A 24,424-nucleotide genomic window follows, 5' to 3' on the forward strand; every position below is an offset into this window, starting at 1 on the left:
ATAAATAACCAAATAAATATAAGAAATTCCACACATATAAAATTTGAAATAAGAAAGGAGATATAACCACAGATGCAAAGAAAATTAACTTATAATTCCCTTGGAGACACCTCAGCTGCCAACCTCCTACTCCAACTTCTGAAACAGGCATAAGACGCCTGGCCAAGTTTGAGATTTGGTCAGCACTACAAATATACGGACCTGCCTCCGACCTCAGTGATATAACTGGGGCTTTCAATGAACTAATTATTTAGGCTGATATTCAATCCTGGAGCTAGTTCCTATCAAAGTAACCTAGGGAGACAGAGCCCAGCTGATCACAAGTGGGTAGGAGCACACCTCAGGCTTCATTAGACAAGAGCTCTTTAATGATAGTGCAATATCCCTAGCATGTGCAATATTTCTAGCATGGAATATTAACCAATCTTTTAAAATGATGATGTTCATCTATATTTATTGACATAGAAAAACATCAAATACATTATTAAGTGAGGGGAAAAAAAGAAGATTACGAAACATGATATAACCACCATTCTACTATCTGTTTCTGTGAGTTCTACATTTTCTTTTTCTTTTTTTCAAAAAGATTTCCCATAGTAGTGATTCCATACAATATTTGTCTTCGTCTGGCTTAGTTCACTTAGCATAATGCCCTCCAGGTTCATCCATATTGTCTTTTTTAATGGATGAATAATATTCCATCATATATATATATATATATATATATATATATGCATATATATCACTTTTTTTCTTTTTCAGAGAGTTTTTTTAATTTAAATTTTTTTTATTCAAAAATTTTCTTCTTTTTCATTGAGGTATGGTTGATGTACAATATTATATAAGTTTCAGGTGTACAACATAGTGATTCACAATATTTGGTTATGCTCCATTTATCATTATTACAAAATATTGGCTATATTCCCTGTGTCATAGTATATATCCTTGTAGCGTATTTATTTTATACATAGTAGTTTGTACCTCTTAATCCCCTTTCCCTATTGTGCCCCTCCCCCCTTCCCTCTCTCCACTGGTAACCACTAGTTTGTTCTCTATATCTGTGAGTCTGCTGCTTTTTTGTTATATTCACTAGTTTGTTGTATTTTTTAGATTCCATATATAAGTGATATCATACAGTATTTGTCTTTCTCTGTCTCACATATTTCACTTAGCATAATACCCTCCAAGTCCATCCATGTTGTTGCAAAGGGCAAAACTTCAATTTTCAATGACTGAGTAGTATTCCACTGTATATATATATATATATATATATATATTCTACATCTTCTTTATCCATTCATCTGTTGATGGACACTCAGGTTGGCAATTGTAAATAATGCTGCTATGAACATTGGGGTACACATCTTGTTTTTCAATTAGAGTTTTCTGGGTTTTTTTTTGGATATATACCCAGGAGTGGAATTGCTGGGTCATATAGTAGTTCTATTTTTAGTTTTTTGAGAAACCTCCATACTGTTTTCCATGGTGGCTGCACCAATTTGCATTCCCACCAATATTGTATTAGCCTTTCATTTTTCCACATCCTTGCCAACATTTGCTATTTGTTGTCTTTTTGATGATGGCCATTCTGACAAGTGTGAGGTGATATCTCATTGTGGTTTTGATTTGCATTTCTCTGATGATTAATGATGGTGAGCACCTTTTCATGTGCCTCTCAGTCATCTGTAAGTCTTCTTTGGAAAAATGTCTATTCAGGCTTTCTGACCATTTTTTAAATTGGGCTGTTTGTTTTTTTGATGTTGAGTTGTGTGAGCTGTTTACATATTTTGGATATTAACCCCTTGTTTGTCATATCATTTGCAAATATTTTCTCCCATTCAGTAAGTTGTCTTTTTTTTTAATATTTATTTATTTGGCTGCATTGGGTCTTAGTTTCAGCATGCGGGATCTTTTGTTGGGGCAGGCGGGCTTCTCTCTAGTTGTGGTGCATGGGCTCTAGAGCGTGCATGGGCTTAGTTGCCCCATGGCATGTGGGATCTTAGTTCCCTGACCAGGGATCAAACCCACATCCCCTGCATTGGAAGGCGGATTCTTAACCACTGGACCACCAGGGAAGTCCCAGTAGGTGGTCTTTTTGTGTTTTTTTTGTCGATGGTTTCCTTTGCTGTGCAAAAGCTTTAAGTTTAATTAGGTCCCATTTGTTTATTTTTGCTTTTATCTCCTTTAAGAGACAGATCCAAAAAAATATTGCTACTATTTATGTCAGAGTGTCTCATCTATGTTTTTTTCTAGGAGTTTTATAGTATCTGGTCTCACATTTAGGTCTTTAATTTATTTTGAGTTTATTTTTGTATATGGTCTTAGAGAATTTCTAATATCATTCTCTTACATGTATCTGTCCAGTTTTCCCAGCTCTACTTATTGAAGAGACTGTCTTTTCTCCATTGTATATTCTTGCACCCTTCGTTGCAGATTGACCATAAGTGTGTGGGTTTATTTCTGGGCTCTCTATCGTGTTCCATTGATCTATATTTCTGTTTTTTGTACCAGTACCATATTGTTTTGATTACTGTAGCTTTGTAGTACAGTCTGAAGTCAGGGCACATGATTCCTCTAGTTCTGTTTTTCCTTCTCAAGATTGTTTTGGCTATTCATTATCTTTTGTGTTTACATATAGATTAAAAAATTTTTGTTCTAGTTCTGTGAAAAATGCTATTGGTAATTTGATAGGGATTGCATTGGATCTGTAGATTGCCTTGGGTAGTACAGTCATTTTGACAATATTGACTCTTCTAATCCAAGAACATGGTATATCTTTCCATCTGTTTGTGTCATCTTTGATTTCTTTCATCAGCATCTTATAGATTTCTGAGTACAGGTCTTTTGCCTCCTTAAGCAGGTTTATTCCTAGGTATTTTATTCTTTATTATGTGATTGTAAATGGGACTGTTTCCTTAATTTCTCTTTCTGATAGTTTAGTTTGTTGTTAGTGTATAGAAATGCAACAGATTTTCTGTATATTATTTTTGGACCCTATAACTTTACTGAATTAATTGATGAGCTCTAGTAGTTTTTTGGTGGTGTCTTTAGGATTTTCTATGTATAGTGTCATGTCATCTGCAAATAGTGACAGCAAATAGTGACAAAGAGTGACACCTGTTGGTGGGTGAAGCTGGTCCCAAGGCTAGAGCAGGCTCACTGGAGGGCAGGGCCAGAGCCCAGGGGATTCTGGGGCTGGTGTCTGCCCACTGGTGGGTGGAGCTGGGTCCCAGGGTCTCTGGCTGGAGGTCCCTGGGGGTCCCGGGTCTGGTGCCTGCACACTGGTTTGTGGGGAAGATCCCGTGCCCTCTGGTGGGCAGGGCCATGTCCAGGGGCAGCTGTGGGCTCAGGGGGTCTTAAGGCAGCCTGTCTGTTGGTGGGTGGGGCTGTGTCCATGCCCAGTTAGTTGCTTGGCATGAGGTGTCTCAGCACTTTTGCCTACAGGCTGTTGGGCCAGGGCGGGGAGGGTCCTGAGGCTTATAAGCTAGAGGGAGGATTTCACAATGGTGCTTACCAGCACCAGTGTCCTCCTGGTAGAATCAGCTCCCCAAATGGCTGCCACCAGTGTCTATGTCCCCAGGGTGAGCTGCAGTTGCCTCCTACCCCTCTGGGAGACTCTCCAGATCAGCAGGTACGTCTGACCCAGGCTCCTATTACTGCTTCTACCCTGGATCCTGGAGCATGTGAGAGTTTGTGTGCGCCCTTTAAGAGTACAGTTTCTACTTCCCACAGCTCTCTGGGACTCTGGAGAGTAAGCCCTGCTGGTCTTCAAAGCCAAATGCTCTGGGGGCTCGTTTTCCCAGTATATGACCCACAGGTTATGGAGCCCAACATGGGGTCAGACCCCTCTCTCCTTGGGGAGGACCTCTGCAATGGTAATTATCCTCCCGTTTGTGCATTGTCCACCCAGGGGTATGGGATTTGACTATATCATGATGATGCCCCTCCTACCCATCTTATTGTGGTTCCTTCTTTATATCTTTAGTTGTAGACAATCTTTTCTGGTAGGTTCCAGTCTTTTCCATTGATGGTTGTTCTGAAAATAGTTGTGATTTGGTGTGCCTGTGAGAGCAGGTGAGCTCAGGGTCTTTCTACTCTTCCATTCATTCATCAATGGACACTTAGGTTATTTCCATGTTTTGGCTATTGTGAATAATGTTGCAATAAACACGGGAGTGCAGATATCTCTTCAAGATCCTGATTTCATTTCCTTTGTATATATACCAGAAGTGGGATTGCTGGATCATATGGTAGTTCTATTTTTAATTTTTTGAGGAACCTCCATACTGTTCTCCATAATGGCTGTACCAATTTATATTCCCACTAACAGTGTACAAGGATTCCCTTTTCTTTCTTTCTTTTTTTAAAAAAAATATTTATTTATGTATTTAGCTGTGCTGGGTCTTAGTTGCGGCACATGGGATCTTCATTGTGACATGCGGGATCTTTAGTTGTGACATGCGGGATCTTTAGTTGTGGCATGCAGGATCTTTAGTTGCAACATGCGGGATCTTAGTTGCAGCATGCAGGATCTAGTTCCCTGACCAGGGATTGAACCCAGGCCCCCTGCATTGAGAGCATGGAGTCTTAACCACTGGACCACCAGGGAAGTCCCAAGGACTCCCCTTTCTCCACATCTTTGCCAACACTTATTATCATGTGATTTTTTGATAATAGCCATTTTGACAGGTCTGAGCTGATATCTCACTGTGGTTTTGATTTGCATTTCCCTGATGATTAGTGATGTTGAGAACATTTTCATATACCTGTTGGTCACTTGTATGTCTTGTCTGGAAAAATTTAATGGTATTCCATAAATCCTGTAGGCTTTCTTTATTCTTTTTTTTCCTCCTCTTGACTGGATAATTTCAAAAGATTTATCTTTGAGTTTGAAGATTGTTTCTTCTGCTTAATCAAGTATGTTGTTGAAGCTCTCTATTGCATTTTTCATTTCATTCATTATATTCTTTAGCTCCAGGATTTCTGGGTTCCTTCCTTCCTTTCCTTCTTCATTCCTCCCTCCCTCTTTCTCTCTTTCTCTCTTTCTTTCTTCTGCAGTTCAGCAGCTCCAGTTCCAGGGAGGGCACAACAGCATAGTCTCCATGCAGCTCTGTCAGTTGAGGTCAAAGTCAGCGAAGACTGTGGAGGGTCCTTGGTGGTCAAGGCTGTGAGTGTCTGTGATGGCAGTAGTGGTGAGGGTTGTTGGCCTCCTAGATGGCAAAGGATACTGGGGTCCTCTTGTTCTTCTTTTCACCCACAGACTGAGGTCTTAGCTGAGGGGATTCTTCTTGGTGCTGTGTCTGGCATGTGAGCACACAGGCCTTGATGGCAGTGCTGGGTTCTGGGACAGAGATGTACATGCATTGATGGTGGTGCCACTGTTTGGGGTGCAGGTGCTCAGAGTGACAGTGTAGTTCATGGTTCTTGAGCCTGGAGTATGAGCACATCTGCTGTAGCGGTGCCAGTTTCAAAGGCATAGGCATGCACAGATCGCCAATGAAGCGGGGGTCCACATTCTCCAAGGGCATGCCACATCAGCTCAGATCCTGGTGGGTGGGGTGCAGTGGTGTCTTGGTGCTTGGGGGGACAAGGTAGAGCAGCAACATGGGCCCCAGGGATGATGGGGTCCTCAGGCTCTGAGTTGCAAGCACACCAGCAACTCAAGCCCTGAAGATGGTGGGTGCTGGGGGAGGCCTAAGCCCTGAGGGGAGGATGCAGCTCCTCCTCTGGTGGGAGTGCAGTGGCTTGGACTCTGAGACGGTCCATCAGCTGGCTTCAGTATCTGTGAAGACTATGGAGCTCCTCAGGTGGTGAAGGCTGCTAGTGTTCCTGGTAGTGACAAGAGGTGTTACAGTTCTCCTGTTGTCCTTTCCCCATGGGAAGAAATCCCTTAGAGGGGATCCCCTTTGGCACCAAGCTGCTTCAGACTGAGGGACAGAATGACACAAGTCAAATTTTTGATACGCTCTTCTATTTGGCCATCCTCATTTTTGTGCTCCACAGTGTTTCTGATACTTCTTTGTTCTGTTCTAGATTTGTCCAAGAGCTATTTTCATTGGTATGTACACAGTGCAAATATTATTCACAATTTCAGGAGAAATGAAGACTTTTTAGACAAGCAAAACCTGATAAAATTAATTAACCAGCAGACGTGCACTATAAGAAATGTTACGGAGATACACTATAAATGTAAGTGCATAGATAGGCTGAAAGTACCAGAATGGAAAAAAATATATACCACACAAACATTAAGCAAAATAAAGGTGATTGAGGCACATAAATTTCAGAAAAAGCAGATATTATGGCAACAAGTACTACTTCAGAAAAAGAAGGACATTTCACAATGATAACATGGTTAATTTAACAAGACTACATAACAATCTTAAATTTGTAAGCACCTGATTTTATTCTGCCTCATTTATTTTGAAACAACAAACCCAACAATTATAGGTAGAGCTCTTAACATAGTTCTCTCAGTAACTGTAAGAAGCAGACAAAATATCAGTAAACTTATAAGGATTTTAACAAAATGATAAAGCAACTTGACATACATGGAACAGTCCACCTAACAACTGCAGAAGACACATTCATCTTAAGTTCCAACAGGCCATTAGCCAAAGTAAACCATATGCTGGGCATAAAGCAAGTCTCACCACATTTCAAAGAACTGAAATCATGTAGAGGATGTTATATGACCACAGTGAAGTAAAAATATGAAATGAGCAACAGAAAACTAGAAAATACCCATATGTTTAGGAATTTAGTAAACCAGTTTTAATAATTATGAATAAAAGAAGAAGTCACAATGGATATTAGAAAATATTTCTAGGGCTTCCCTGGTGGTGCAGTGGTTGAGAATCTGCCTGCCAATGCAGGTTTGAGCCCTGGTCCGGGAAGATCCCACATGCCGCGGAGCAACTAGGCCTGTGAGCCACAACTACTGAGCCTGTACGTCTGGAGCCTGTGCTCTGCAACAAGAGAGGCCGCGATAGTGAGAGGCCCACGCCCCGCGATGAAGAGTGGCCCCCGCTTGCCACAAGTAGAGAAAGCCCTCGCACAGAAATGAAGACCCAACACAGCCAATAAATAAATAAATAAATAAATAAATAAATAAAGGCGTTCTTTAAAAAAAAGAAAATACTTCTAATATTTTAATATAATTGATAATAAAAATGACTCATCAAAACTTCTGATATATGGGTTTTTTCCCTGCTCTTACCAGTTTTATTCAAAATTAAGGCACAGAAAAAAAGAAATAAAAGGCATAAGTGTTGGAAAGGAAAAACTGAAACTGTCAATATTTGCAACAATTTGATTGTGTACAAGAAAATCTTATGGGAATCTATAAAATAATTGCCAGATCTTACAGTGAATTTAGCAAGGTTGCAAGATACAAGGTCAATATACAAAAATTAACTGTATATCTTTCGTGTATATGTTCCAGCAAAACGTTATTTACAGAAACAGGTGACCAACCTGCTCACTATAGTTTCTTTTTATATTGAGATACAATTGATAGATACCACTGTGTAAGTTTAACCTTTACAGTGTATTGATTTGATACATTTATATATTGCAATATGGATTACCATCATAGTGGTAGCTATGTGCCTTTACCACATCACATAATTATCATTTTTTTGTGGTGATATGCGGTTAAAGCAGGGTGTAAAGTGAGCTGCAAGAATGATGTACTGACAGGGAATTCCCTGGTGGTGCAGTGGTTAAGAATCCACCTGCCAATGCCAGGGACACGGGTTCGAGCCCTGGTCCAGGAAGATCCCACGTGCCGTGGAGCAACTAAGCCCATGCGCCACAACTACTGAAGCCCACGCACCTGGAGCCCGTGCTCTGCAACAAGAGAAGCCACCGCAATGAGAAGCTCGTGCACCGCAACAAAGAGTAGCCCCCGTTCGCCACAACTAGAGGAAGCCCACACGCAGCAATGAAAGACCCAATGCAGCCGAAAATAAATAAATTTTTTAAAATAAATAAATAAAATTAAAAAAAAAGAATGATGCACTGACACATATCACAACGTGGATGACTCTGGCTGAGTGAAGCTGAGTGAAAATTATGCCAAGTGAAATAAACCAGACACAAAAGGACAAATAAAAGGGATCAGACTTTTCCCTCAAGACACATAAAGCAGAGTTTTAATTTGTCTTTAAAATTTAAGTGATCACCAAAGTAGTTTAAAAGCTTCTCAAAATATTGATATTTTAAATATCTTTCTCTGCCTACACACAGACACACACACACACACTTTCTTTCTTTCTTTGGTTTAGACAATTACAACCATATTATGCATACTGTTTTATAATATTTTTGCAGGTATTTAATTCATTCATTCATCGAAAAAATGTTTATTAAGCGTCTACTATAGGCCAGGCACTGTAAACATTCGGGATTCAGTGATGAGCAAGATAACAAGGTCCCTGTCCTTAGAGACCTTAACAACTTAGCTGGAAAACAGATAACAAAGACATAAACACGAATAAACAAGATACTTTCAGAGGTGTTACTGGAGTTTTGTCAGGTTCTTCACTCACTTCTTAGAAAACTGCATTTCTTGAAGTAAGATAAGTTTCTGGGTATGAAGGTGAATCTATATTTTTATATGATGAGATTGGTTTTTATTCCCAAGAAATTTCCCCATGAGAATTTATCTCCAGAAAAGCCATAAGTGTAAGAGAATAACTACAATCTGTAGGTAGTTTTATGTACTTCCCTCTGCAGATGATGGGGGTGGGAGGGACAAGGAGCACTTGTTACTAAGCTGCAACAATCTGTGTTAGATTTAGGCCAGGTCTGTGTTCCTCCTGATCACTGGGCTGGTGCTCTCAAAAGCCTTGCAGTAGTTATGGAGGGAGAGAGAGGACGAGAAGCTGACAGCCACATTCGTCCAGAAGGCTTCACAGTGGTTTGATGTTATGTGTGCAAAAGGAAATTACGATGTACTTCCCAGCAATACCAATGTTCACAACACACATAGAAACATGTTTAGTCCCTGTGTGTTAACTGCATGTATAAATGTATATTCACCATTACAGTTTAGTAAACACACTTAAAATTTTGGCCGATGGCAAGTAAAAGCACTTTTTACAACAAAGACTTTTAACTTAAATACTTGATGTGGTGTTGTCTTTAAAATGCCTTGTAATTACCAAAATCACTTGAACCATTTAGTATCTACCCAAATGTAAGCTAGTGGGCAAAAGAACATGTGAATGGCTAGTGAAGCAAACACCACTGTTAGTAAAAGAATAATATAAATAACTAACCTGGGTTTTCCATTGACATGAAGACAGTTTCTCCTGAGAAGGGGAATAGGGTAAGTGTGTCTTCATAGACCATTTTGTGTTTGAAGGTATATCCAGAGAAGAAGACAGACAGGAAGTCAGTCTGTGCTCCAATACTTAGAATGTACCAGTATGCCACCTCATGCAAACAAACCGACAGCTGCAAGCTATCAAAAACATAGCCATTGATGCCTGTAAAAAGAATGGAGAATAAAAGATTTTAGCAGTATCTGCATTTATTATTTTGGATTGTGATGATCTGATTAGAAGTGGTTATATGTTATGCCCGTTACCTTATTCCCAAGAAGAAATAACATTATACCTTTCAAAAAAGTGAATTGTTAATACTTGATCAGCTAAGTTCCAATCTCAAAGTGAGGAGAGTCATAGACCATCATAGTAATGATGGATTTAGATGCTATATGGTGGGTGGCAGTTTGATGAGGAGCAGGACATTTGCATGGTTTCAAAGTATCTCCCTACACACTGCTTATTAGTTGCAAGGAGAAAAATAATAACTACACAGAGAAAAAAACAGAAAAAAAACTCTTGATCTGGTGATCAAAATTAGTATCTGCTAGTGTTCCAAATTCAAGGAAACAGATTTCAAAGAAGCAGGACAACTAGATCCATGACTAGACCCTGAAACGGAGAGAGGAAATGCTACAAAAGACAGCACTGATTGATACAACTGGAATATTGGCTACCCATTAGGTAAGATTATTGTATAAATGTATTAGATAATGTATTCTATCAATGTTAAATTTTCTGGATTTTATAACTCCACTTTGATTATATAAGCAAATATCTTTATTCATAGGAAATACACAATGAAGTATTAAGAGATAAAGGGGCATGATATCTACAACCTATTCTCAAGTTGAAAATAAGTAATAAAAAAGTATATATACACAGGGAAGACAGCAGAAGCAAGAAAAACTACAATCCTGCAGCCTGTGGAAGAAAAACCACATTCACAGAAAGATAGACAAAATGAAAAGGCAGAGGGCTATATACCAGATGAAGGAACAAGATAAAACCCCAGAAAAACAACTAAATGAAGTGGAGATAGGCAACCTTCCAGAAAAAGAATTCAGAATAATGATAGTGAAGATGATCCAGGACCTCGGAATAAGAATGGAGGCAAAGATCGAGAAGATGCAAGAAATGTTTAACAAAGACCTAGAAGAATTAAAGAACAAACAAACAGAGATGAACAATACAATAACTGAAATGAAAACTACACTAGAAGGAATCAATAGCAGAATAACTGAGGCAGAAGAACGGATAAGTGACCTGGAAGACAGAATGGTGGAATTCACTGCTGGGGAACAGACTAAAGAAAAAAGAATGAAAAGAAATGAAGACAGCCTAAGAGACCTCTGGGACAACATTAAATGCAACAACATTCACATTATAGGGCTCCAAGAAGGAGAAGAAAGAGAGAAAGGACCGGAGAAAATATTTGAAGAGATTATAGTCGAAAACTTCCCTAACATGGGAAAGGAAATAGCCACCCAAGTCCAGGAAGTGCAGAGAGTCCCATACAGGATGAACCCAAGGAGAAACACGCTGAGACACATAGTAACCAAATTGGCAAAAATTAAAGACAAAGAAAAATTATTGAAAGCAGCAAGGGAAAAATGACAAATAACATACAAGGGAACTCCCATAAGGTTAACAGCTGATTTCTCAGCAGAAACTCTGCAAGCCAGAAGGGAGTGGCATGATATACTTAAAGTGATGAAAGGGAAGAACCTACAACCAAGATTACTCTACCCGGCAAGGATCTCATGTAGATTTGATGGAGAAATCAAAAGCTTTACAGACAAGCAAAAGCTAAGAGAATTCAGCACCACCAAACCAGCTCTACAACAAATGCTAAAGGAACTTCTCTAAGTGGGAAACACAAGAGAAGAAAAGGACCTACAAAAACAAACCCAAAACAATTAAGAAAATGGTCATAGGAATATACATATTGATAATTACCTTAAACGTGAATGGATTAAATGCTCCAACCAAAAGACACAGGCTTGCTGAATGGATACAAAAACAAGACCCATCTATATGCTGTCTACAAGAGACCCACTTCAGACCTAGGGACACATACAGACTGAAAGTGAGGGGATGGAAAAAGATATTCCATGCAAATGGAAAGCAAAAGAAAGCTGGAGTAGCTACACTCATATCAGATAAAATAGACTTTAAAATAAAGAATGTTACAAGAGACAAGGAAGGACACTACATAATGATCAAGGGATCAATCCAAGAAGAAGATATAACAATTATAAATATATATGCGCCCAACATAGGAGCACCTCAATACATAAGGCAACTGCTAACAGCTATAAAAGAGGAAATCGACAGTAACACAATAATAGTGGGGGACTTTAACACCTCACTTACACCAATGGACAGATCATCCAAAATGAAAATAAATAAGGAAACAGAAGCTTTAAATGACACAACAGACCAGATAGATTTAATTGATATTTATAGGACATTCCATCCAAAAACAGCAGATTACACTTTCTTCTCAAGTGTGCACAGAACATTCTCCAGGATAGATCACACCTTGGGTCACAAATCAAGCCTCAGTAAATTTAAGAAAACTGAAATCATATCAAGCACCTTTTCTGACCACAACGCTATGAGATTAGAAATGAATTACAGGGAAAAAAACGTGAAAAGCACAAACACATGGAGGCTAAACAATACGTTACTAAATAACCAAGAGATCACTGAAGAAATCAAAGAGGAAATCAAAAAATACCTAGAGACAAATGACAATGAAAACACGACGATCCAAAACCTATGGGATGCAGCAAAAGCAGTTCTAAGAGGGAAGTTTATAGATATACAAGCCTACCTAAAGAAACAAGAAAAAACTCAAGTAAACAATCTAACCTTACACCTAAAGGAACTAGAGAAAGAAGAACAAATAAAACCCAAAGTTAGCAGAAGGAAAGAAATCATAAAGATCAGAGCAGAAATAAATGAAATAGAAACAAAGAAAACAATAGCAAAGATCAATAAAACTAAAAGCTGGTTCTTTGAGAAGATAAACAAAATTGATAAGCCATTAGCCAAACTCATCAAGAAAAAGACGGAGAGGACTCAAATCAATAAAATTAGAAATGAAAAAGGAGAAGTTACAACAGACACCGCAGAAATACAAAGCATCCTAAGAGACTACTACAAGCAACTCTATGCCAATAAAATGGACAACCTGGAAGAAATGGACAAATTCTTAGAAAGGTATAACCTTCCAAGACTGAACCAGGAAGAAACAGAAAATATGAACAGACCAATCACAAGTAATGAAATTGAAACTGTGATTAAAAATCTTCCAACAAACAAAAGTCCAGGACCAGATGGCTTCACAGGTGAATTCTATCAAACATTTAGAGAAGAGCTAACACCCATCCTTCTCAAGCTCTTCCAAAAAACTGCAGAAGAAGGAACACTCCCAAACTCATTCTATGAGGCCACCATCACCCTGATACCAAAACCAGACAAAGATACTACAAAAAAAGAAAATTACAGACCAATATCACTGATGAATATAGATGCAAAAATCCTCAACAAAATACTAGCAAACAGAATCCAACAACACATTAAAAGGATCATACACCACGATCAACTGGGATTTATCCCAGGGATGCAAGGATTCTTCAAGATATGCAAATCAATCAATGTGATACACCGTATTAACAAATTGAAGAATAAAAACCATATGATCATCTCAATAGATGCAGAAAAAGCTTTTGACAATATTCAACACCCATTTATGATAAAAACTCTCCAGAAAGTGGGCATAGAGGGAACCTACCTCAACATAATAAAGGCCATATACAACAAACCCACAGCAAACATCATTCTCAATGGTGAAAAACTGAAAGCATTTCCTCTAGGATCAGGAACGAGACAAGGATGTCCACACTCACCACTATTATTCAACATAGTTTTGGAAGTCCTAGCCACGGCAATCAGAGAAGAAAAAGAAATAAAAGGAATACAAATTGGAAAAGAAGAAGTAAAACTGTCACTGCTTGCAGATGACATGATACTATACATAGAGAATCCTAAAAATGCCACCAGAAAACTACTAGAGCTAATCAATGAATTTGGTAAAGTTGAAGGATACAAAATTAATGCACAGACATCTCTTGCATTCCTATACACTAATGATGAAAAATCTGAAAGAGAAATTATGGAAACACTCCCATTTACCATTGCAACAAAAAGAATAAAATACCTAGGAATAAACCTACCTAGGGAGACAGAAGTCCTGTATGCAGAAAACCATAAGACACTGATGAAAGAAATTAAAGATGATACAAACAGATGGAGAGATATACCATATTCTTGGATTGGAAGAATCAATATTGTGAAAATGACTATACTACCCAAAGCAATCTACAGATTCAATGCAATCCCTATCAAATTACCAATGGCATTTTTTACAGAACTAGAACAAAGCATCTTAAAATTTGTATGGAGACACAAAAGACCCCGAATAGCCAAAGCAATCTTGAGGGAAAAAAACGGAGCTGGAGGAATCAGACTCCCTGACTTCAGACTATACTACAAAGCTACAGTAATCAAGACAATATGGTACTGGCACAAAAACAGAAATATAGATCAATGGAACAAGATAGAAAGCCCAGAGATAAACCCATGCACCTATGGTCAACTAATCTATGACAAAGGAGGCAAAGGTATACAATGGAGAAAAGACAGTCTCTTCAATAAGTGGTGCTGGGAAAACTGGACAGCTACATGTAAAAGAATGAAATTAGAATACTCCCTAACACCATACAGAAAAATAAACTCAAAATGGATTCAAGACCTAAATGTAAGACCGGACACTATAAAACTCTTAGAGGAAAACATGGGAAGAACACTCTTTGACATAAATCACAGCAAGATCTTTTTTGATCCACCTCCTAGAGTAATGGAAATAAAAACAAAAATAAACAAATGGGACCTAATGAAACTTCAAAGCTTTTGCACAGCAAAGGAAACCATAAAGAAGACGAAAAGACAACCCTCAGAATGGGAGAAAATATTTGCAAATGAATCAACAGACAAAGGATTAATCTCCAAAATATATAAACAGCTCATTCAGCTCAATATTAAAGAAACAAACACCCCAATCCAAAAATGGGCAGAAGACCTAAATAGACATTTCTCCAAAGAAGACATACAGATGGCCAAGAAGCACATGAAAAGATGCTCAACATCACTAATTATTAGAGAAATGCAAATCAAAACTACAATGAGGTATCACCTCACACCAGTTAGAATGGGCATCATCAGAAAATCTACAAACAACAAATGCTGGAGAGGGTGTGGAGAAAAGGGAACCCTCTTGCACTGTTGGTGGGAATGTAAATTGATACAGCCGCTATGGAGAACAACATGGAGGTCCCTTAAAAAACTAAAAATAGAATTACCGTATGATCCAGCAATCCCACTACTGGGCATATACCCAGAGAAAACCGTAATTCAAAAAGACACATGCACCCCAATGTTCATTGCAGCACTATTTACAATAGCCAGGTTATGGAAGCAACCTAAATGCCCACTGACAGACGAATGGATAAAGAAGATGTGGTACATATATACAATGGAATATTACTCAGCCATAAAAAGGAACGAAATTGAGTCATTTGTTGAGATGTGGACGGATCTAGAGGCTGTCATACAGAGTGAAGTAAGTCAGAAAGAGAAAAACAAATATCGTATATTAACACATGTATGTTGCACCTAGAAAAATGGTACAGATGAACCGGTTTGCAGGGCAGAAGTTGAGACACAGATGTAGAGAACAAATGTATGGACACCAAGGGGGGAAAAGCACAGTGGGGTGGGGATGGTGGTGTGCTGAATTGGGTGATTGGGATTGACATGTATACACTGATGTGTATAAAATTGATGACTGATTAAAAAAAAAAAAAGAAAGCAGAATGGTGGTTACCAGAGCCTGGGGGGAAGGGGAATAGGGAGTTACTGTTTAACAGATATACAGTTTCAGTTTGAGAAGATGAAAAAGTTCTGCAGAGGGATGGTTGCACAACAATGCGAATATATTTAATGCCACTGAATTGAACTGAACACTTAAAAATGGTTAAGATGGTAAATTTTATGTTATGTATATTTTATCCCAATAAAACAAATTAAGTGAAAATGAAAAAAAAAGTATATATAGAAGAAAGAGAGAATGATAAAGCAAAAATAGCAAAATCTTAAAAATGAGTGAATCTGGATAAAGGGTATATGGGACTTTACTATTCTTGCAGCATTTCTGAACGTTTGAAATTATTTCTAAATAAAAAGTAAGTAAAAGTAACACAGATTTCAATTTATAAACGGAATTGTTTCTGAAAGCCTCTTCCATACATCTATCTGTCCATCCCTTCAATAAACATTTGTTTACTCTGCAAGGTAGAGGCCCACAAATCCACTAAGCAATGCTCAGACACTAGCTTAGTGCAACTAATTGAGAATCAAAGTTTCTTGCCCTACAAAGTGTTAAAAGATATTTTAAAGCTATCGTAATTAAAAGCATGGTCTTAATGCAAGTATAGATGATTATGTCAATCAGAATATAGAGTCCAGAAACAGACACAGATATAAATGGAAATTTAATATATGACAAAGGGAGCATCCCAAAACAGTAGCAGAAAGAATGAACTATTTGGTAAACGCTGATGGAAAATATGACTATTCATATGGAACCACAAAAGACCCTGAATAGCCAAAGCAATCCTGAGAAAGAATAAAGCTGGAGGCCTCACACTTCCTGATTTCAAACTATACTATAAAGATATAGTGATTAAAATAGTATGGCACTTGCATAAAAATAGACACATAAATCAATGGAAAAGAATCGAGAGCCCAGAAGTAAACTCTCCATATATGGCCAACTGATAAATGACAAGAGAGCCAAGAATACTCAATGGGGAAAGGATAGTCTCTTCAATAAATGGTGCTGGGAAAACTGAATAGCCACATGCTGAAGAATGAATTTGGACCTTTACATTACATGATACACAAAAATTAACTTGAAATGGATTAAAGACAAGCATAAGACCTGAAATTGTAAAACTCCTAGAAAACATAGGGAAACTTGTCTTTGCAATGATTTTTTGGATATGACACCTAAAGCACAAGCAACAAAAGTAAAAATTAATAAGTGGGACTACATCAAACTAAAAATCTTCTGCACAGCAAAAGAATCGATCAACAGAATGAAAAGGCAACCACCTATGGAATGGGAGAAAATATTTGCAAATCATGTATCTGATAAGGGATTAATGTCCAAAATATATAAAGAACTCATACAACTTAATAACAAAACAAACAAACAAACAAAAACAATTTGATTTTAAAAATGGGCAGGGGAACTGAATAGACATTTTCCCAAAGAAGACATACAAATGGTCAACTGGTACATGAAAAGATGCTCAACATCACTAATCATCAGGGAAATGTGATCCTCAGTGAAATAAGTCAGAGAAAGAGAAATACTCTATGATTCCACTTATATGTGGAATCTAAAAAATATGAACTCATAGAAACAGAGAGTAGAATTGTGGTTACGAGGGGCTGGGGTGTGTGTGTGGGAAATGGATAGACGTTGGTCAAAGGGTACAAACTTCCAGCTATGTAAGAGGAATAAGTTCTGGGGATCAGCATGGTGATTTTGTTAATAATACTGTATTATATACTTGAAACTTGCTAAGAGAGTAGATATGAAATGTTCTCACCACAAAAAAGAAATGGTAATTATGTGATCTGGTGGAGGTGTTAGCTAACACTATGGTGTTATACACCTTAAACTTATACAATTTTATATTAATAATGCTGGAAACAAAACAAAACAAACAACAACAGTCTGTGTATAAAGGATAAAATTTCAAAGGTATTCCCCCCACAATGGGAAAAGACGTGTGCATAACTCCCAAAATAGTAAAGAAAAATCGAAATTTAAAAACACTTAATTGATCAAAAAATAAAGGAGAAAATACTAAAAATTTAGAAAAAAAGGAAACACAAATTAGTATAAATAAATCCCATGTAGATAGGATAAACTCCCCATTTAAGAGGGAGATGGTCTAGGACTTCCCTGGTGGTCCAGTGGTTAAGACTCCGTGCTTTCACTGCAGTGGGCACAGGTTCAATCTCTGTTCAGGGGAACTAAGATCCTGCATGCCAGGCGGCGCAGCCAAAAGAGAGAGAGAGAGAGAGAGAGAGAGAGAGAGAGAGAGATATGGTCTAATGGGATCTTGTCCTTAGCACAGATTCTCCCAGGGTCTCCGCACAGATTTGCTCTGGCCTGGGGCTCTGGGCATTGGCTCCTCCTGATTGGCAGAGTCATCCTTGGGGGGTTTCTCCTCTATTCATATGGCTTTCCTTCCTGGGGCTGCTTGGCAGAGAGTCCCTGGCTCAAGGCTCAGGGATTTGGAGCTGGCTCCAGGTTCTCTGATTATTTCCAAGTTTTAGCAATTATGGATAGAGCTGCTGTATACATTCATGGACAGGTTTTTGTGTGAACCTAAGTTTTTATTTCTCTAGGGTAAATACCCAGGAGTGGGATTGCTGGATCATATGGTAGTTCTATGTTTAATTTTTGAGGAACCTCCATACTGTTTTCCATAATGGCTGTGCCAACTTACATAGCCACCAACAATATACAAGGGTTCCCATTCTGCACATCCTTGCCAACACTTGTTATCTTTTGTGATTTTGATAATAGGCATTCCAACAGGTGTGAGGTGATATTTCATTGTGGTTTTGATTTGCATTTGCCAAACTGTCTTCCAGAGTGACTATACCATTGTACATGCCCACCAGCAATGCATGAGGGTTCCTGTTGCTCTGCACTCTTGTCAGTATATTTAATATTGTCCGTTTTGTTTTATTTTAGCTGTTAAAATAGACATGTAGTGGTATCTCACTATGGTTTTAATATGCATTTCCTTAATGGCCAATGATGTATTTTTTCATATGCTTATGTGCCTTCCATATATCTTCTCTGGTAATGTGTCTGTTCAAATCTTTTGCACATTTTTAGGGATCTGTTTGTTTTCTTACTGCTGAGTCTGAGAGTTTACATATGGATATGTGATTTGCAAATATTTTCTACCAATCTGTGGCTTGTCTTTTCATTCTCTTTAACAATATCCTGTGTAGAGCAAAAGTTTTTCATTTGATGAAATCCAATTTATCAAGTTTTTCCTTCTATTAATTTTGATTTTGGTGTCATTTATCAGAACCGTTTGCCTAACTCCAGGTCATGAAAATTTCCTTCTATGTTTTCTTTGAAACTTTTTGTCGTTTTACATTATACATTTATATTTTAAAATATAAATTTATTTATTTATTTATTTTTGGCTGCGTTGGGTCTTTGTTGCTGTGCACAGGCTTTCTCTAGTTGTGGCGAGCGGGGGCTACTCTTCGTTGCGGTGCATGGGCTTCTCATTGTGGTGGCTTCTCTTGTTGCAGAGCATGGGCTCAAGGTGCATGGGTTTCAGTAGTTGTGGCACGTGGGCTCAGTAGTTGTGGCTCACGGGCTCTAGAGCACAGACTCAGTAGTTGTAGCGCACGGGCTTAGTTGCTCTACAGCATGTGGGATCTTCCCGGACTGGGGCTCGAACCCGTGTCCCCTGTGTTGGCAGGCGGATTCTTAACCACTGCACCACCAGGGAAGCCCTTACATTATACATTTAGATCTATGATCCATTTTAAGTTGATCTTTAAGTGTGAGATTTAGGTTGAGGTTCATCTTTTTGTATATGGGTGACTAATTGTTCCAACACTATTTGTTGAAAAGACTATTCTTTCTCCATTGAATTGCATTTCCATCTTCATCAAAAATCAATTAGTCATATATGTGTGGGTCTATTTCTGCACTATATATTCTATGTCATTCATCTTTGTCAATACAATGCTATCTTGGTTACTGTAGCTTTATAGTAAGTCTTAAAATCAGGTAATATGAGTCCTCCAACTCAATTTTTCTTTTTCAAAATTGTTTTGGCTATTCTAATGCCTTTGGCTTTCCATATAAATTTTTTTTTTTTTTTTTTTTTTTTTTTTTTCAAACATCTTTATTGAAGTATAATCGCCTTACAATAGTGTGTTAGCATCTGCTTTATAACAAAGTGAATCAGTTATACATATACAATATGTTCCCATTTCTCTTCCCTCTTGCATCTCCCTCCCTCCCACCCTCCCCATCCCACCCCTCTAGGTGGTCACAAAGCACCGAGCTGATCTCCCTGTGCTATGCGGCTGCTTCCCACTAGCTATCTATTTTACATTTGGTAGTGTATATATGTCCATGACACTCTCTTACCCTGTCACATCTCACCCCACCCCCTCCCCATATCCTCAAGTCCATTCTCTAGTAGGTCTGTGTCTTTATTCCCGTCTTGCCACTAGGTTCTTCATGGCCTTTTTTTTTTTTTTTTTCTTTTTTTTCCCTTAGATTCCATATATATGTGTTAGCATACTGTATTTGTTTTTCTCTTTCTGACTTACTTCACTCTGTATGACAGACTCTAACTCCATCCACCTCATTACAAATACCTCCATTTCATTTCTTTTTATGGCTGAGTAATATTCCATTGTATATATGTGCCACATCTTCTTTATCCATTCATCTGTCGATGGACATTTAGGTTGCTTCCATGTCCTGGCTATTGTAAATAGAGCTGCAATGAACATTTTGGTACATGCCTCTTTTTGACCTATGGTTTTCTCAGGGTATATGCCCAGTAGTGGGATTGCTGGGTCGTATGGTAGTTCTATTTGTAGTTTTTTAAGGAACCTCCATACTGTTCTCCATAGTGGCTGTATCAATTTACATTCCCACCAACAGTGCAAGAGTGTTCCCTTTCCTCCACACCCTCTCCAGCATTTATTGTTTCTAGATTTTTTGATGATGGCCATTCTGACCGGTGTGAGATGATATCTCATTGTAGTTTTGATTTGCATTTCTCTAATGATTAATGATGTTGAGCATTCTTTCATGTGTCTGTAGGCCATCTGTATATCTTCTTTGGAGAAATGTCTATTTAGATCTTCTGCCCATTTTTGGATTGGGTTGTTCGTTTTTTTGTTATTGAGCTGCATGAGCTGCTTGTAAATCTTGGAGATTAATCCTTTGTCAGTTGCTTCATTTGCAAATATTTTCTCCCATTCTGAGGGTTGTCTTTTGGTCTTGTTTATGGTTTCCTTTGCTGTGCAAAAGCTTTTCAGTTTCATTAGGTCCCATTTGTTTATTTGTGTTCTTATTTCCATTTCTCTGGGAGCTGGGTCAAAAAGAATCTTGCTGTGATGTATGTCATAGAGTGTTCTGCCTATGTTTTCCTCTAAGAGTTTGATAGTGTCTGCCCTTACACTTAGGTCTTTAATCCATTTTGAGTTTATTTTTGTGCATGGTGTCAGGGAGTGTTCTAATTTCATACTTTTACATGTTCCTGTCCAATTTTCCCAGCACCACTTATTGAAGAGGCTGTCTTTTCTCCACTGTATATGCTTGCCTCCTTTATCAAAGATAAGTTGACCATATGTGTGTGGGTTTATCTCTGGGCTTTCTATCCTGTTCCATTGATCTATATTTCTGTTTTTGTGCCAATACCAAACTGTCTTGATTACTGAAGCTTTGTAATATAGTCTGAAGTCAGGGAGCCTGATTCCCCCAGCTCCATTTTTCGTTCTCAAGATTGCTTTGGCTATTCGGGGTCTTTTGTGTTTCCATACAAATTGTGAAATTTTTTGTTCTAGTTCTGTGAAAAATGCCAGTGGTAGTTTGATAGGTATTGCATTGAATCTGTAGATTGCTTTGGGTAGTAGAGACATTTTCACAATGTTGATTCTTCCAATCCAGGAACATGGTATATCTCTCCATCTATTTGTATCATCTTTAATTTCTTTCATCAGTGTCTTATAATTTTCTGCATACAGGTCTTTTGTCTCCTTAGGTAGGTTTATTCCTAGATATTTTATTCTTTTTGTTGCAATGGTAAATGGGAGTGTTTTCTTAATTTCACTTTCAGATTTTTCGTCATTAGTGTATAGAAATGCAAGAGATTTCTGTGCATTAATTTTGTATCCTGCTACTTTACCAAATTCATTGATTAGCTCTAGGAGTTTTCTGGTAGCATCTTTAGGATTCTCTATGTATAGTATCATGTCATCTGCAAATAGTGACAGCTTTACTTCTTCTTTTCCGATTTGGATTCCTTTTATTTCTTTGTCTTCTCTGATTGCTGTGGCTAACACTTCCAAAACTATGTTGAATAATAGTGGTGAGAGTGGGCAACCTTGTCTTGTTCCTGATCTTAGTGGAAATGGTTTCAGTTTTTCACCATTGAGGACAATGTTGGCTGTGGGTTTGTCATATATGGCCTTTATTATGTTGAGGAAAGTTCCCTCTATGCCTACTTTCTGCAGGGCTTTTATCATAAATGGGTGTTGAATTTTGTCGAAAGCTTTCTCTGCATCTATTGAGATGATCATATGGTTTTTCTCCTTCAATTTGTTAATATGGTGTATCACATTGATTGATTTGCGTATATTGAAGAATCCTTGCATTCCTGGGATAAACCCCACTTGATCATGGTGTATGATCCTTTTAATGTGCTGTTGGATTCTGTTTGCTAGTATTTTGTTGAGGATTTTTGCATCTATGTTCATCAGTGATATTGGCCTGTAGTTTTCTTTCTTTGTGACATCTTTGTCTGGTTTTGGTATCAGGGTGATGGTGGCCTCGTAGAATGAGTTTGGGAGTGTTCCTCCCTCTGCAATATTTTGGAAGAGTTTGAGAAGGATAGGTGTTAGCTCTTCTCTAAATGTTTGATAGAATTCGCCTGTGAAGCCATCTGGTCCTGGGCTTTTGTTTGTTGGAAGGTTTTTAATCACAGTTTCAATTTCAGTGCTTGTGATTGGTCTGTTCATATTTTCTATTTCTTCCTGGTTCAGTCTCGGCAGTTTGTGCATTTCTAAGAATCTGTCCATTTCTTCCAGGTTGTCCATTTTATTGGCATATAGTTGCTTGTAGTAATCTCTCATGATCTTTTGTATTTCTGCAGTGTCAGTGGTTACTTCCCCTTTTTCATTTCTAATTCTATTGATCTGAGTCTTCTCCCTTTTTCTCTTGATGAGTCTGGCTAATGGTTTATCAATTTTGTTTATCTTCTCAAAGAACCAGCTTTTAGTTTCATTGATTTTTGCTATTGTTTCCTTCATTTCTTTTTCATTTATTTCTGACCTGATCTTTATAATTTCTTTCCTTCTGCTGGCTTTGGGGTTTTTTTGTTCTTCTTTCTCTAGTTGCTTTAGGTGCAAGGTTAGGTTGTTTATTCGAGATGTTTCCTGTTTCTTGAGGTAGGCTTGTATTGCTATAAACTTCCCTCTTAGCACTGCTTTTGCTGTGTCCCATAGGTTTTGGGTCGTCGTGTCTCCATTGTCATTTGTTTCTAGGTATTTTTTGATTTCCCCTTTGATTTCTTCAGTAATCACTTCGTTATTAAGTAATGTATTGTGTAGCCTCCATGTGTTTGTATTTTTTACAGATCTTTTCCTGTAATTGATATCTAGTCTCATAGCGTTGTGGTCGGAAAAGATACTTGATACGATTTCAATTTTCTTAAATTTACCAAGGCTTGATTTGTGACCCAAGATATGATCTATCCTGGAGAATGTTCCATGAGCACTTGAGAAAAATGTGTATTCTGTTGTTTTTGGGTGGAATGTCCTATAAATATCAATTAAGTCCATATTGTTTAATGTATCATTTAAAGCTTGTGTTTCCTTATTTATTTTCATTTTGGATGATCTGTCCATTGGTGAAAGTGGGGTGTTAAAGTCCCCTACTATGATTGTGTTGCTGTCAATTTCCCCTTTCATGGCTGTTAGTATTTGCCTTATGTATTGAGGTGCTCCTATGTTGGGTGCATAAATATTTACAATTGTTATACCTTCCTCTTGGATCGATCCCTTGATCATTATATAGTGTCCTTCTTTGTCTCTTGTAATAGTCTTTATTTTAAAGTCTATTTTGTCTGATATGAGAATTGCTACTCCAGCTTTCTTTTGATTTCCATTTGCATGGAATATCTTTTTCCATCCCCTCACTTTCAGTCTGTATGTGTCCCTAGGTCTGAAGTGGGTCTCTTGTAGACAGCATATGTATGGGTCTTGTTTTTGTATCCATTCAGCCAGCCTGTGTCTTTTGGTGGGAGCATTTAATCCATTTACATTCAAGGTAATTATCGATATGTATGTTCCTATTCCCATTTTCTTAAATGTATTGGGTTTGTTATTGTAGGTGTTTTCCTTCTCTTGTGTTTCTTGCCTAGAGAATTTCCTTTAGCATTTGTTGTAAAGCTGGTTTGGTGGTGCTGAACTCTCTCAGCTTTTGCTTGTCTGTAAAGGTTTTAATTTCTCCATCGAATCTGAATGAGATCCTTGCTGGGTAGAGTAATCTTGGTTCTAGGTTTTTCTCCTTCATGACTTTAAGTATATCCTGCCACTCCCTTCTGGCTTGCAGAGTTTCTGCTGAGAGATCAGATGTTAACCTTATGGGGATTCCCTTGTGTGTTATTTGTTTTTTTTCCCTTGCTGCCTTTAATATGTTTTCCTTATATTTAATTTTTGACAGTTTGATTAATATGTGTCTTGGCGTGTTCCTCCTTGGGTTTATCCTGTATGGGACTCTCTGTGCTTCCAGGACTTGATTAACTATTTCCTTTCCCATATTAGGGAAGTTTTCAACTATAATCTCTTCAAAAATTTTCTCAGTCCCTTTCTTTTTCTCTTCTTCTTCTGGTACCCCTATAATTCGAATGTTGGCACGTTTAATGTTGTCCCAGAGGTCCCTGAGACTGTCCTCAGTTCTTTTCATTCTTTTTTCTTTATCCTGCTCTGTAGTAGTTATTTCCACCATTTTATCTTCCAGGTCACTTATCCTTTCTTCTGCCTCAGTTATTCTACTATTGATCCCATCTAGAGTATTTTTAATTTCATTTATTGTGTTTTTCATCATTGCTTGGTTCCTCTTTAGTTCTTCTACATCCTTGTTAAATGTTTCTTGCATTTTGTCTATT

At 37.9% G+C, this 24,424-nt stretch overlaps 1 protein-coding gene across 3 annotated transcripts in view; it reads right to left on the reverse strand.

The window, feature by feature from the left end:
* Positions 1–24,424, reverse strand: part of F8 (coagulation factor VIII) — a 130,596-nt gene that overhangs the window by 55,350 nt on the left and 50,822 nt on the right. For all 3 annotated transcript variants that reach the window (XM_057537753.1, XM_057537755.1, XM_057537754.1), the window contains one exon: positions 9,285–9,494. In XM_057537753.1, the coding sequence (XP_057393736.1) occupies positions 9,285–9,494 (210 nt within the window). The remainder of the gene's footprint in view (positions 1–9,284; positions 9,495–24,424) is intronic.

Source organism: Balaenoptera acutorostrata, chromosome X, assembly GCF_949987535.1.
Source record: "Balaenoptera acutorostrata chromosome X, mBalAcu1.1, whole genome shotgun sequence".
Lineage (NCBI taxonomy): Eukaryota > Metazoa > Chordata > Mammalia > Artiodactyla > Balaenopteridae > Balaenoptera > Balaenoptera acutorostrata.